Below are 15,666 nucleotides of genomic sequence, written 5' to 3'. Positions count from 1 at the left end.
CTAATGGCTGTTTCCTGTTTCTTAGTCATCTATCTGACCAGCCTCAACCTCCCCCAAAACAAAGCTATTTTATTTCTCTCTCAGGAGTTCCTCGAAGCTTTTTTAACCCTTCGCTGTTTAGCTCTTCTTACTAAGGTAAGGCTTAGGTTTTGGGATACTTGATGTGCTCTCATGGATAGAATAATGGACTAGGACTTTGGAGACCTGGGTTCAAATCCTGATCAGCCATGTAAACTCATTTGGGAGAGTGGCACTGATAAAAACTACTTGCCTTAACAATCAAGGTCATGATAAGTTGGATGTGACTTGAGGCCACGTAACACGGAGAAAGATTGGGCTTAATTTCAGAAGAGCAGCATCCAAAGTCAAATCGGGTGGGCCTTTGTCTTGCTGTTTCGTCCACTGCAGGGACGGGCTGGTTCACTCCTTTTCCCAGCAATCACACAATGCAATCGCTAGAGTGGACAGGCTTGTACCGCATGTTCCTACTTCAACCTTTCTGAGTCCTCATCAGGGGCTTCTACATTTTTGGTGTGGGCAAGGTCACTCCATTTTGGTTCATTCCCAGTGTGCATGATAGCTGGAAATTGAACCAAAGTGCAGCTGTCAATTCCCCTTCTGCTGCTTGGGTTCATTTGACAGTTTGACAATATCATTAAGTAGCTTACGAAGACGGCCTAGCCATTTCATGACAGTGGGGAATGAAACACTTCTTCTGCTCCATGGATAAGCAGAAGAAGTAATTATAAAAAAACCTTTACAATGACAGTGCTAATGCAGAGCATTAGTTTGAAATTTTTTTAAAAAAGATTGGCGGGGGGGAGAAATGGAAAACATCTTCCCAGAAATAGGAGGGGACAAGGGCCCTTATTGGGGGCATTTTTTGTGTGTTTTTGACACAACAATAGAACACAGACTAAATAAGTAGCAAAGCAGGGGAGGAAGCAAAAATATTAAACCAATTACAGCCAAGTTATTGTGCTGCATCATTTGCAACCCCCCCCCCCTGAAATCTTCCTCCTAGAAGTGGGAGGAGACAAGAGGGGGCAAGGATAGGAGTCCCACCCCACCCACCCCCATCTTCTTAAAGCAGTCAGACCAAGTAGGGTCTCTCAAGGGGTCGTCTATGCCATGTGGAAGTAAGGATCACAACAGGCGAGTAAGAAAGCAGCACAACAATTGGACCGAGTCTAAAGCGCCCTTAAATACTATTTGTTTTAAAAAGGGTAAATGTTCTTCATTCTATCGATAAGGTTGTTCCTGATTATGGCACTTTAGCAATGTTGCTATATTACGCCCTTGTCGCCAAACTCCGAAGAAACATGATTCCAGACTCCACAACTGAGACAGAACGCATTTATCGCCCCCATGCTCCCCGCCGAAATTTCTTCCCTGTTCGCTGCTAAAGAGACAGTGTCTGGGCTCAACCATCCCATTCCAGCAGCCACATTTTAAGAACGACATCTGAGGAATTTTTCAGAAGCAAGGAAGCGGATGTTCAAAGGAGGATGACAAAGATGGCCTGGAAACCATATGTCTGCAAAGAACAGCTGGGAAAAAAGCTGGGAATGTTTAGCCTGGGGAAGAGAAGCATTTCCTTCCAAAGGGGGGGGGGGGAGGGAGGGACAGAAAGAGGTCACATTTCCAATTTCGGGAAGACGGAGGGGAGATCATGACAGCCCTCCCCAAGCACTTGAAGGCCTGCCATGCAGGGGATGGAAAGGGACCTCTTTCTTCTCTGTTGCTCCAGAAAGCCGGCCCAGTGGCCTTGAGGGAAGCAGCATTTGGGACCCTCTGAATGGAGAGAAGGGCTGGCCGGTGGAGGGGGGTGGCCTCAGGAGGCGGTGAGCGCTCCTCTGCTGGAAGGATTGAAGCCAAAGGATGGAAGACCATCTGCCAGGCGGAGGACGTTGTAGCTACAACCTGCGTGGCAGAAATAACAGTCAGAAAGGGGTTGGGCCAGACAGTGTTCAAGACACTTTCTAACGTTGTGGTTTTGTCACTGAAAAGCAGAGACGCTCCCACGAGTCCTTCTCCATCTGGGTGGGATTTGGTGGTGATGAACTTTCACTGAATCGGTTCTCAAAGACGCAGTTGGGTTAGTCCGTTTCACTATAAGACAGCCTCCTATTCAATTTATTTATTTTAATAACAGTCATGTACCATCAAGTCAATCCTGACTCATGGCAAGTGAAATGCATCAGGCAGGACAACAGCCTGGAGCCTGATTCAAGCAGAGCCAGGAAACTTCTATTTTTCTTTTTTTGCAACTCCTATAATCCCACAAAAGGCCTTATTTATATATTACGCCAGGAGGAAGAGAAGGGAGCATAAAGCTGCTGACTCTCTTTCTTTCTTTCTTTCTTTCTTTTTCTTTCTTTCTTTCTTTCTTTCTCTTGTCTCTCTTTGCTTCCAGAACAAGGGGATCCTGTCCCTTTCAGAGTCCCTGGGGAGAGGATGATGTCTCTGCCAAGTAGAGGGGGGGGGCAAAGGTGTCAGTTCTGCAGACCCCCCCACCCCACCCCCGTAAACTTCCGTTCGGGCTGGAGCGGAGCTGCGGAGGCGCTGCAAGCGGTGCCCGGGAGCCCGGCTGGGGAACCCACCTCCCGGCACCCGGAGAGACCGCAAGGCGGCCCAGCCGGTCGTTGGGCAAACCACCTAATCATCCCCTTTCCCTCGGCTTATGATGGGTTTGCACAGGGAGCCGGGTCCCAGAAGGGGAACTCCCGCAGGTGGTGCGGATGCTGCTTCTCCAGGGTTTTCTTCGTCGCTGCCGCCGCCCCCCCCAAAAAAATTGGCACCCACCGTGCAGCCTTCCTGGGTCATCATCTTTCTGGGGTTCCTTTTTTAAAAATCCCTTTTTTAAAAAAATCCAGGCAGGATTTTGGCAAGAGGTTGCCTGTAGATGATAGAGCCCTTGTATTGTACTCTCTCTCTCTCTCTCTGTATTGGGGGGGGGGGGCGCAGGGGAGAGTAAAATAAAAGGAGTCCTGCTCTGGTTTCATATACGGTGTGCGCGCCTTTCCGATCCAGGCGAGAGCGCGGGCACCTCCTTTCCTTCCTTCCTTCCTTCGCGGCTGCAACGGATGGAGGAGCTTCCCCGCTTCCCTTTCCTGCCTTTCCGGCGAGGCCGGGAGGAGCTCACCTTTGCACGTTTGCCTTTGATGGGTGTGCGCGCGCGCGCGTGTGCAAACGCTTTTATTTATTCAATCCCCCCCCTTCGGGGATCCCTGGCTTGTTACCTCCCCAGGTGGCTGGATCCCTCCCCGGAGGAGGAGGAGGAGGAGGAGGAGGAGTTCCTGGAGAGAAGCTACCTGTGGGTGGGTGTCCGCTCGCCCGCCCCCCCTTCCCACCTGGAGCGAGAGCCGCAAACTTTCCCCTTAGAAGATCCTCCCACCCCCCACCCCCCACCCCCTCAGCTCCACCTTGGGCAGCAGCGGAGCGTGGACTACCTTGGGAGACTACAACTCCCAGAATCCACTAACCAACCTCCCCCCCCCGAGGAGGATGCTGGCTGGCAAGTGTAGCCCCCCTCCAAAAAAAGAAAAGGCATGCCTCCCCATCTTTTTCACGCCCCCCCTCCCGCTTTTGCAAGAAGCCTCAACCCGCCCCTTGGAAGTGGCGGTGGTGTGGAGGATGATGATGATGATGATGGCAGCAGTAGCAGCAGCAGGAGGGGGAGGGGCGCCAAGGCAGCCGCCCAAACTACGCCTCCCAGCATTCCCCGGGAAGGGCGACGCGGGCGGGGGGGGACACTCCCGGGGGGGGGCCTCCGGGCGTCGCTTCTCCTGGTTCGGCGGCGGAGATCAAAGGCGGGGGGGGGGGGCGGACTGCAAAAACGAAACGGAGGGAGGGAAGGAGGGCTCGATCCTCGACTCGCGAGCAAGCAAGCCTCGCCGGCGGCAGGGAAGCCAAGGGGGGGGGACTGCTTGCCGATCTGCCCCGGCCTGGTTGCTTCCTGCCTTCCTGCCTTCTTTCCTTCCTCCTCGCGAGGAGGCGCCGCGGGAAGGGCTCCCGGATCCGCCTGGGTGCAGCAGAATCCCCCCCCCCCGGCTCGTCTTCTTAAAGCCTCCCCCCGCCCGTGTTCTCTTAGGAGCCCCTCCCGGGAAGGGCGACGCGGACGGGGGGGGGGGGGACGCATCCTGCCCGGGTTCGCCAACATGGCTGAGATCAGCATCGACCAGTCCAAGCTGCCCCGCGTCAAAGAAGGTAAGCGGCGAAGAGGAGGATTGCCCGGGGGGGGGGCGGCGGGGAGGGGAGGGGAGGGGGTCGCAATGTACGCGCGTGGGGGGGGGGTGCCTCGCCTCTTTCCCCCCCGCCCCCCCGCCTGCTTCTCCCGGCCCGGCTGCTCCCTCGCCTCCCCCCCCCGCCCAGTTTGGAGCTGGGCTTTATTTGGGGGAGGGGGCGCGGCCCCCCTCTTCTTCGCGGAATTGCCACCCCCACCGCCACCCGTTCTTGCAGGAGGCCAGGCTCCCTTCGGGCAGGGGGAGCCCCCAGCCTCTCTCTCTCTCTCTCTCTCTTCCCCCCTCCGGGGAATATGGGGGCGCCCTCCCCTCCCCCGACGCCCCTATTTCCCTGCAAGGCGGTGTGCCTTTCCCAGGGGGGGGAGGAGGGGGAGGGGCGCCCAGGCACCTGCCCCCCCCCCATTGTGGCTGAACGCGAGCCCAACCCGGGTTCCCTGGCACGTGGGAAGCGGCTCGCGGGTTAGGCGGAGAAGCCCCAAGGTGGGCGGGTGCGTGGGAGGGAGGGAGAGAAGGAGGCTAAGGGCGGCCCCAAAGGGAGACCCCTCCGGTGGACGGAGGACCCGAGGAGCAGTCATCGAGTCCAGCCCCCCCCCCCCAGCGTGGCTTTTCCCCCTGGAGATGTGAGCCAGCTTTGGAACGGCCTCGCTCCACCGCCCGCAGGTCCACCGGGCGACGTTTCGCCAACACCGCCCCTCTTTTCTCCCCCTGGGTCGAGCAAGCCGCCTGCCTCAACCCACCTCCCGCCAGGCTTTAGGACCCCCCCTCCGTGTGTGGGGGCAGGGGCAAGGTCCCTGGGACTGAGCTCCAGGCTCGCTCCCCGGATCGGGGCCCCTGAGCTTTCCTAGGAGCCAGAAGGGACTGACCCTTGGAGGCAGAGAGAGAGTGTGTGTGTGTGTGTGGTCAGCAGGCCCAGGAAGAAAGAGGGAGGAGAGGTGGTGTGTCTCCCCCCCCCCCCGAAGTTGGTATAAATGGCTTGATTTATGCATATATGCTTTTGGGGGGGGGGAGAAATCTCTTGGGAGTCAGTTAGGGTACATTTTGGTTCTAAAAATTGTAGTTGATTAGTTTGATCAGTTCCTCAGCTTTTTCAATTTTTATTACTTATGGGTTACCTTTTCTGTTAATCTTCCTCCAGATGGATTTTAAAAAGCAACAAGCATCGAGTGAATTGAACTGGGGTTTTTCTGACACGCTGGGAAATCCAGGGTATTGTAGGTTTGGTGTTGGATCAGGAGCTGTTGCACACCTTGCGTTTTTTGAGCTGGCTGAGAACTCCAGCCCCCCCCCCCCCCGTGCCTCCCATGGGCCCAACCTACTGAGCATTGCTTCTCAGCATCCTGGGATGACTGGGGGAAAACACACACACCGCCTGGAGAGCACACTGATCTTCTAAATCCTTCCATGTGCTGCAGTAGCCGGTAGACATTTGCAATACGGCCTGTAGTGCCTCTGCCTTTTTACAATCCAGATTGAATATTGGGCTTGACTTGCTTGTAGGTTTCCTTCTGTGTAAATTCTGCCACAAAACCTGGTCTGGAGGCATGAAAAGGTTCCCCTCTGGTAAAGAGCCCAAGATCACAGGCTCAGCTAGCTCAGTGCATCCTTTGCTCCGTGACCAGCCAGGTGCACTGATGGGCAAGCAGGAGGGGGTCAGATGCAAGGGCCACCCTCCTTTCCGCTTTCCCCACGAACCCCCTCCTGTTGTCCACTGCCTTATTTTGCCTGGGGAATGGAGTAAAACTGGAAGGAGATTCTTTCAGCCTTAGGAGGAAAGGCTGAAATAATGGGGCATGCTTAGCTTTGAGAAAAGAAGACGCAGGGGTGATAGGAGAGCACTTTTCAAATACTTGAAGGGCTGTATTACAGAGGAGGGGCAGGATCTGTTCCCGATCATTCCAGGGTGCAGGATATGCAACCATGGGCTCAAGTTACAGGAAGCCAGATTTCGGTTGAATCTCAGGAAAAACATCCTAACTGCTAGAGCAGTATGAGAGTGGAACCGGTTACCTCGGGAGTTGGCGAGCGCTCCAACACTGGAGGCATGCAAGAAAAGATAATCATCTGGCAGATCTGCTTTGATAATATTGGTTGTTGTGGGTTTTTCGGGCTCTTTGGCCATGTTCTGAAGGTTGTTCTTCCTAACGTTTCACCAGTCTCTGCGGCCGGCATCTTCAGAGGACAGCACTCTATGCTCTGGTGTAGTTGGCTCGGGAGTGGAGTATTTATGGCTGTGAGATAGGCTTTTGTCTTTTTCTGTAGATGGGTAATTAGTGTGTCTTTTTCTGTAGATGGGTGATTAGACCCATCTGTCCTTTGCGAATACTTTGATGGTATTCTTGCCTTGAGCAGGGGGTTGGACTTGATAGCCTTGTAGGCCCCTTCCAATTTCACTTTTCTATGATTTCTATGAGATGCCGGAAGCTCGTTTGATGTGACTCCAGGCTTGATAGATTCAACTTGCAAAATAAATGCAATAAATAAATTTGGACTTACACACTTGGGAGAAACTTTCTGACAGAGTTGTTCCGCGTGCATGGTGGTGCATTCCCTTCCATCCTCCTGGTGCTGGCGATGGGGCTGGCTGCTTTTGGGGGCATGGGGAGGGCTTACTCCTCTCCTCACTTGGTCATGAGCCTTGGCACGCCCCAGGTGGGGAGCGACTGGTGCATAACCTTTTTGCAACCTCCTTTCTCGCATGCTGTTTTGCAGGAGGAGTTTGACCATTAGTCCTGTCTCTGCTTGGAGATCAGCCCAAATGCTTTCGTAGACGAAATGGCTGTTCTGTTCCTTACGGAAGCCTCCCAGAGTAGGCTGATGAATTGAACCATGTTCTATTAGGACGACAATCCCAAAGTGGGTTTGGGAGGCAAATGTCAGCTCCTTTTCTCAGAAAGGTTTAAAACAGAAGCAGGGTGTGTAGGCTATGGAGAGACACAGAAGTGCAATAGCATGACAAGAAAAGAACGTATACATAAAACGTTTTGTGTGTGAGTGTGTAAAACAGGCTGTTTCTCCATGCATCATGAGTAACTTTTGTTTCTTCCAAAAAATCAATAAAACAAGCACTGTTCCCCCTTCTGATATATTTATTGAATCTGTTTTGGGCAACTACAGATTTAACATTGATAGACTAGTACTAGTTGACTTGCATTTGCTACAAGATGTTTTCCTAATTCTTGTGGTCGTCACAATAGTAGCCATTCAAGAACTACACTTGCTATTTTGCTATTCTGGAACATTTATATTTGTCCTTCTGCCATAAAATGAATGAAAAACATCATTATAATATTTTTTTGCTTCAGCCCATAGGCCTTTGAGATGTTATTAAATACACAATACAGTGCAGTACAGAGAATCTGAAGTAAACTTCTGCTCAAGATTTAAAATTCTAAGGTCTAAAATGCATGCTACATTTGTTGTTGTTGTTGTTTTGTCGTTTAGTCGTGTCCAACTCTTCGTGACCCCATGGACCAGAGCATGCCAGGCCCTCCTGTCTTCCACCGCCTCCCGGAGTTGGGGCAAGTTCATGTGGGTCGCTTCGGAGACCCTGTCCAACCATCTCGTCCCTTGTTGTCCCCTTCTCCTCTTGCCTTCACACTTTCCCAACATCAGGGTCTTTTCTCTTCTCATGAGATGGCTAAAGGATCGGAGCCTCAGCTTCAGGATCTGTCCTTCCAGTGAGCACTCGGGTTTGATTTCCTTCAAAATGTATAGGTTTGTTCTTGCAGTCCGGGGGACCCTCAAGAGTCTCCTCCAGTAGCAGAATTCAAAAGCATCAAAAACACCCTACATACCCAAACATAAACAATAATACAGTTAGCAAACTTAGTTACAGTTAGCGTAGGACCTTTGAGTAGCAATAATCAAGTAGCTTTGTTAGCTGTAGAGGGCCCAGCTTTTGCAAGACCGGAAATTTTGCTATTTGAAATGTGACAGATTTGTCCTTCTCTGAAAGTAACATCCTGAGTTTGTCTCCGCCAGACTTTCCAGATAATTGTTCCAAAGTAGAACTCACTAGTCCTCCATGCTGTGCTATGGACGTGCCAAGCGTGGAGGAGAGAGCCTTATTGTAAAGGGGTGCACAGTTTTTGGGGTGCCGAATCGACCTACGCCCGTCCGAACACAGAGATCCAACAGTCTTTGCTTTGCGGGTTTTGCTGTAGGAACCGAGCAGCTTCACCTCATCCGAAAAAACCAAGTTTTTGGAACAGGATTCAGGACAGAGGTTTTCCAGGACCCACCCAAGTTCCATCATCCTCCCTATAGGATAATGTTAAAAAATCTGAAGGAGAGCAGAGTAAAAATCTCAACCGATAGTTTGAAGGTTATTCCTGGTCTTAAGCACAGTTCCAGTCTATCTAGAACGTTAGGGGCCCAAGGCTGAGTGGGAGACAGTCCAGAGCCACTGAGCAAACTTATTTCGCCGGACCTTCTAATTGATGTAAATTTCCAAGTCCTCAGTTTTCAACTCCAGGCGTGATCTGAGGGTGTAGTTTTGTTTTGAAAATTTCACAAATGGGGAAACAAACATCCTCCTTTAGTTCTGTAAAAATCTAAGTATGCCAAATGATGGTTCTTCCCCCCCCCCCGGAAAAAAAATTCTACTTATCAAACTCAATCTGAGACGACCGAGATGCCTTATTGCTGTAAGTTCACTTCTGAAAATACCTTAAGGGAGATACCTGTTCTCCTGTCCTCCCATCCATTATTCATATATGAGGGCGGGGTCTTCCGTTAAAGGCTTTAATTTTGGTTTTCTCATAATTTATACAGAGAAGCTTCTTCTTAAGAGTAATTTCCTGATATATCTGAATACAGACTAATGGTTGCTAGTGAGAACTATAGATCTGCACACCAAGACTTCCTTGAAGGCCAGAGTTTTTTTTTCTTTCCCCCAGTCGTCTAATATGATTAAAACATCCTAAGGGACAAGGTCCTATCCTGGCCCCATTGCTTTTTCAATTATTTATTGCATGATACGGTTGACTGTTGAACAGGGTTGCAACTGTCCCCAGTGGGAATAGATGGAAAAGTCATTTCTGTGCTACTTTATGCCGATGACATTTTGCTAATAGGCGATCCAAACAGGCAATCAAGACCAAGCGCAGACAGCTTATAAACGCCCAGCCCATTAGCGAGAGCATCCAGCAGTTACAGACCGGAAGTACATTTCGGTCCCACGTCCCACAGTTCTTTTGTTACGTGGATCCTATGCCCTGTAAGGCCGTTTCCTCTTCAGCTTTTCCATTGTGTGGAGGAAAGAAGGTTTCCTCTTATTGCAGAAACTTAATACAGTTTGTTCCTGCCCTGTCTTCCTTGGGAAGTGTGTGCTGCTTTCGGATTTATTGTTCCAAGGTTTTTCTTGTGTTGGAGAGCAAAAATCTGTTCCTGCAGAGTTTGGAAAAGTCATTTTGAGAGTCAGGCAGGGAGGAGGCTGCAGTGATATGGAAATGCACCGCCGGTTATGGGAGTTATTGTGCAGAACAAGCTTCCTTTCCGAGCTTAAGTTTGTTGTTGTTTTCTCTCTGAGCGATCAACAGCCATATGTGTTTCCATGGGCTGATGTTCACATGTCACAGGAACTGGTGATTTCCAGCAGTGTCTACTGGAACATACCTGGAGTGACATTTATCTCTGCCTGGGGTGGGGGGTGGGGAACAACACTGGAATATTATATGTAGTGGCTCCCCCAGTATATTTAATATAGTTCACGTATTTTGTAATTGAAGCAGGGAAGGAAAGCTGTGTGTTTATTTAAATGGGTACGTGATTGTTTTCTCTTTACTGATTGAACTGGAGCAGCGGTGGCCTTCAAGATGCTTGGTTTCTGGTTGCTATTTTTTTTTTATAGAGGAGAGAGAATATTTTGGTCTGCATCCCTTGGACACACACATCACCAATGCATTAAGCGTGTTTCTCTCTCAAGAGTGCAGAAGTCTTTTAGGAGAGTCTGGCATGCAGTCCAGTGTGGCATCGCCCCTTGAATGAGGAGATGAGAGAAGGAAGACATTTCTCTCTCTCTTCTGAGGGTGATCCGTGGATTCATGGAGATTCACAAGGGGATCCGTGGAAAGGACCTAAGGATTTTCATTGACTCGGAAAACTGTGCCTTCAGCTGCACCAGGCATATCCATGAATCCCTAAAATTCCCTGAGTCGGAAAGGCTGTCTCGCAGAAGTTTTACTGTCAGGAAAAACTTCCTAACTGTTAGAGCAGTATGACAAATGGCGAGTACTTGCTTCAACGCTGGAGGCATTCAAGAGAAATGTAGACAGCCAACTGGCAGATCGGCTTTAATTTGGATTCCCGTGCTGAGGCCCCCTTCCATAATGCTAATGATTCTGTTGTCAGAGTCAATTATCTGTTATCCGGGGAAATAGCCTTCTGCACTTCCAAATTCCAGAATTCAGCCTGCTCTGGTCTCCAGAACCTTGTGGTCTTAGGTTCAATGTAGAGAGAACCCAACAGTTGGGATAGATAAAACTTTAAAATCATGGAACGTAAAGACAGTTCCTAATGTTTACTTAAAACAAACAAACAAAAAAGACGGAAGACCATGGCTGAAGTCAAGGAATTTTCGGTGTAAATTCTGCTCCCTAATGAATACCCTGTTTCCCAGAAAATAAGACAGGGTCTTATATTAATTTTTGCTCCAAAAACGCATTAGGGCTTATTTTCGGGGGATGTTTTATTTTACAGTCATGTCATGTTCTTCTGGACGCTGCACAAGGGTGGAGGGCGGGGGTTTCACTTAACTGGGGCTTATTTTTGGGGTAGGACTTATATGACCAGCATTCTGAAAAATCCTACTAGGTCTTATTTTCACGGAAACAGGACAGCAGCTGTTCCATTGGCTCCTTTTCTCAATCAGAACCAAAGAGTGAGTGGCGTTGCCCACCCACTGGGTTCAGCCAATTAGCTAATAGAGATTACAAGTGTTTTTTAATGAATGTAATTGGCATGCAATGTGTTGTTTGCATGTTTGCTGTTATTAAGTACTGTCTGGTTGCTTTTAATTGAGGGAAATGTTAATAAGGTGGTCCTCACCCGACCAGATAGGCGGGATATTAAATAAATAAATAAATAAATAAATAAATAAATAAATAAATAAGGCTCGTAAGATATTTAAGGAGTCGTTGACCGTGCCAGAGACCCTCCCTCCCAATGAATGTCCACATCTGGGTGTGGATTTGAACCCGGGTCCCCTGTGCCTTAATCCAGCTCTAACCTGGCACGCCGTGCTTGCTGCAGTATGGCTGTCAAAGCAAAAGGAAGTGTCACTGGGTTCAGGTGGGCATGGCCGCAGAGATGTGGGCAGAGGGTTTAAGCCTGGTGGTCTATTAATATTTTTAACAATAGCGATCATTAAGCAGCAACAGAATTTTCTTGCATCATTTATCATTTTATCCCGCCCCCTAAGATAGGATCGGTGCTGTTTTCCTTTTCTTCTGTATAGGATCTCTGAAGTCGACCGATGAAGGCAAAAGGTCCCCCCCCGCCAAAATCTACCCATGTTCTTTTCATGGACTTTTCTCCAAAGAGATGGCGTTTTGGGCTCTGCTTCTCTCTCTGTGGGGGAAGCTGTTGTGTGCTTTGAAAGGGGGGGGAGAGGAATGTGCAGCCCCCCCCAAGGGCAGGCTGCTGTGCTTTGAGAGCTCCTGGATCTGACCTCTCGCCCCCACCCAGCCCTCCTCCAAAGATGGCACTTGATCGCTCCCTCTTTTGTCCTCGTTCCCCCCCCCCCCACAATGTCATCTGGCAGCTAAATTGTGGGAAAAGGCCAAGAAAGAGGTTTTTTCTTCTTTTTGGAAAGTGGGGCCCTTTTTTTAAAAAAATGGAAGAATGAAAAGAGGAAGGTCTGGATCATTTTTATTCCAGCAGGCTTTTGAGACGTTGTCAATGGAAGAGTGTCAGTCACCCCTTTTATATGGAACGGCTGCCCGTTTTAATCTGTTCTTCAATGTTTGTCCGTTTAGTTAGTCAGATTAACTTCAATTTCATTGCACTTCGATTATGTTATGTTTGGTACGTTGTTGTCGTGAACCGTCCAGAGTGACCATCAGTCAGACAGGTGATCTCAAAATTTTAATTTAATGAATTAATGAATTCCCTAGTGTTGGGGGGGGGGTCCACGGAGCTGTGTAGAAAAACCGCCCTGGATTTGAGGCAGACGGACGTGCGTGGAAGGCTTTGCAGAGCTTCAAACTCTTGTGTTGCTGAAGTTTTCAGGATTTCACCCCCAGCCGGTAGGACCAGCCGCCAGGTTGGTCGGGACTGGGGTGCAGAATCTCCCCTGTACCAAATGAGACCCTTTGCCACTGCGGACGGGCCTCCGCAGCCCAAGGGTGCAAGCCGAGCCCTCCACCACCCGATCAGTGACTCGTTTTTCTTTTTCATTCTCTCCCGTTCATTAATTTTTTTTTAAATGGCCAGAATTTCCACGTGGGACACTTCCATTCTACCACTGAGTTGTGGTTGTTTGTTACGAGCCTGCCCGGGTGTTAAGATCGTCAGGGGAGGCCTTTCTCTCGTTCCCACCACTGTTACGGTTGCATTTAATGGAAACACGGAAGAGGGCCTTCTCTGTGGCTGCTTCCAGACTGTGGAACTCCCTCCCACTGGAGGCCAGCCCAGCCCTGTCTTTGCTGACTTTCTTGAAGACGACGAAGACCTTGCTCTTCAGGCAGGCTTTCCCTGAGTGACTTTATGCCTGAGTGGGTTTTTCTTTTAAATGGATGGTCTGTCTGTCTGTCTGTCTGTCTGTCTGTCTGTCTGTCTGTCTGCCTTCCTGCCTGCCTGCCTGCCTGCCTGCCTGCCTGCCTGCCTGCCTACCTACCTACCTACCTACCTACCTACCTACCTACCTACCTACCTATCTATCTATCTATCTATCTATCTATCTATCTATCTATCTATCTATCTATCTATCTATCTATCTATCTATCTATCTATCCCAAAGGTCTACTCTGCGTGGTTGCACCTTATTACTTTGAATGTCTTTTGAGTTTGGTTTATGTTTTGGGGTATTGTATTCATCGATCCTTTCAGCATTGCAGATTCACTGTTATTAGCTTAAATGCTGTATTTGAATGGTTGTAAGCTAACTTTGGATCCTATTTAATGAGAAAGACGGGTTCAAAATATTTTTAATAAATAAAAGAACCCCAGGAAGGGCCCACCCCCATCTAAAATGTTGCCTGAATGGTGAGAGTCAGCCGCTGTGATCCACCCCCCCATCCTTTTAATTGAAAGTAAAAAGTATGGGTCGGCTGTGGATTGGGTCCACAGAGTGGGAAGGTGGGTGACCCTTACAGTGATCTTGGTCCTCCAAGCCTGAAATTTGCCTCATCCCCCCCAATTAAAAAAAAAGGGGTGGTGGTCCATAGTTTCAAGGATGCTGTTACGCTTCCTAGGTACAAGATAGTGCTCAGCCTTTGGCTTCCATAGCGTGGCCAGTGGTGTGGAGTATTGGGTTTGGAGTCCAAAATGGGAGTTGTAAGGACCCACTGGATTTGGAACCCTAATGGCACTGAAGCCCCCCCCCGCCTGTTCTTGGCCCTGTGCAAAAGGCTGGCCGTCGGTTTTCTGACCGTTCCCGCCTGGCTTTATAAAAGACGGTTGGCTTTTGAACCGGAGGGAATAAACGCCCTTGTGGAACCGTGCCTCCCTCGAGGCAACTGTCTTTTAGCTTGGGTTTGGAAAGAGAGAGAGAAAAAAAAGGAAGGCTGGCTGGGTCGACTCCAGGGCTCCCTTGGGGTAAAAGGGAGATCCTGCGTTTAAAGAGGTGCAGGCCTGCTCCAAGCAAGAGGAGGCCAGGCGGTTGTCTGAGTGGCGCATATGCGCGTGTGCATGTGTAGATCCTAGGCTTGGCCAACACCGAGCGGCCCCATCTGTTGTCAAACAAAAGGGCCGCCAAGGGAAAGTGTGCGGGACAGAGTCCATCCCCAGGGCAACCACCGCCCGGCCGACCCCGGTGGGGCCTCATCCTCGTCCGTTCAGCCAAACGTTTGCTTTTGTCCTCCTCCTTCACCGGGACGGGAAAAGGGAGTCCACGCCAGCAACGGCCCCGGGGGCTTCACCTTCCTTCGGTTCAGAGGCTGCCCTTTGGCGAAGAAGGGAGTCTCGGGCAGACGCGGGCATATCCTGGAGGAGGAAAGCTGGCGTTGTGCCAGTGGAGGAGAAAAGGAAAAGGCAGGAAGGCAGAGGGCCTGGCCATTTGCACATAGCTTTCCCTTCGGCTTCCCCAGAAGGCGATGTGTCCGTTTATTTCCTCGTTTTGGACAAATTGGAGGGGGGAAAGGCAAAGTAAGTGGGTGGGTGGGTGGGAGGCGGGTAAGAGAGAAGAAAAGCAAAACAGAATTAAAATACTGAAGTGCCCCAAAACCTTTTTTTCCCTGCCTTTATGGGGTTCTTTCCCCCTTTCTCTTTAACTCTTGCCAGCTTTTTTTCCCCTTGTTCTCTGGACCGAAACCACCGCCGAGTCTTGCCCGGCTCAGAAGGAGTGGCCGAGAGAGCATGGCTGACTCAGTTGTGGGTCTATTTGGTGGTGCCTCGGTGACAGCCCTCGGCTGGATCGCCAACTGCTGGGGAGCAAACAGACAGGGCGTGAGAGCAGCTCCCAGGAGCTGACATTTTTGGAAAGGAGAATTTGCTCCACATTCAAGAACACAATGTGCTTGTGGAAAGTTCCAGATTTGATTCAAGCTTTTTTTTTTTTAAACAACCCCCTCCGTTCAAGACCTCAGGCAGCTGCTAGCCGGCAGATTAGAGCAGGAGCCTGCCCTTGTCAGGTTCCCTGTATTGGAAAAGAAAACCCATCATCCCCCACATAGCATGGTCCACATATCTGGAGAGCGCCAGGTCAAAGGATATTGGTCCAGGGCTTGGAAAAGGCCTTTTATTAAAAGAACACAACTTCCAGGCCCCTCTGTGCCAGCGTGGCCACTGGCCATCCCGGTTGGGAGAGCTGTGTTGTTATCCAGAGAGTAACGTCTCCAAGCTTTGAATTCAACGGGGGGCAATCTCGGGTTAGATGAACCAACGGCCAGCCAACGTGGCAAAGGGCAGCTTCATCCCCCCCCCCCCCCATATACGTTCTCTGTTCAGGACTGACTTTGGCATGTCAGCCCCTCCTCCTGGATTCCTCGTGTGTTTTGAGAACTGGGTCTGAGTTTGTCAGGCATTTCCTGTGCACTTCTTTTTTTTACACAGATTCGAACACAGGAACAAACACTGGGGGGAAGTGGTTCCTTGCATCTGGTCAGAGAATTCCCAAAGCATCTTAAATCCCTCTTGTGTAGTTTTCTGCCCCTTATAAGAACATCTTCCTTAAATGGAACCAGCGGTGCATCGGGCCCTACAGTCCAGGAATGGCGGTTTTTGCATTTTAAGGGGTATTGCATGATGACACCATTTGACTTCC

At 50.1% G+C, this 15,666-nt stretch overlaps 1 protein-coding gene and 1 long non-coding RNA gene across 2 annotated transcripts in view; one reads left to right on the top strand and one right to left on the bottom strand.

Annotated features, from left to right (window-relative positions):
• LOC144587954 (uncharacterized) overlaps positions 1 to 15,666 on the bottom strand; it is a 494,427-nt gene that overhangs the window by 393,842 nt on the left and 84,919 nt on the right. The gene's annotated exons all lie outside the window — the stretch shown is intronic.
• CCDC50 (coiled-coil domain containing 50) overlaps positions 4,083 to 15,666 on the top strand; it is a 52,087-nt gene continuing 40,503 nt past the window's right edge. Inside the window, exon 1 of the mRNA XM_072996384.2 lies at positions 4,083 to 4,209. Within this exon, the coding sequence (XP_072852485.2) occupies positions 4,161 to 4,209 (49 nt within the window). The 5' untranslated portion in view covers positions 4,083 to 4,160. The remainder of the gene's footprint in view (positions 4,210 to 15,666) is intronic.

Source organism: Pogona vitticeps, chromosome 3 (assembly GCF_051106095.1).
Source record: "Pogona vitticeps strain Pit_001003342236 chromosome 3, PviZW2.1, whole genome shotgun sequence".
Classification (NCBI taxonomy): domain Eukaryota; kingdom Metazoa; phylum Chordata; class Lepidosauria; order Squamata; family Agamidae; genus Pogona; species Pogona vitticeps.
This window is presented reverse-complemented; position numbering and strand designations above follow the sequence as displayed.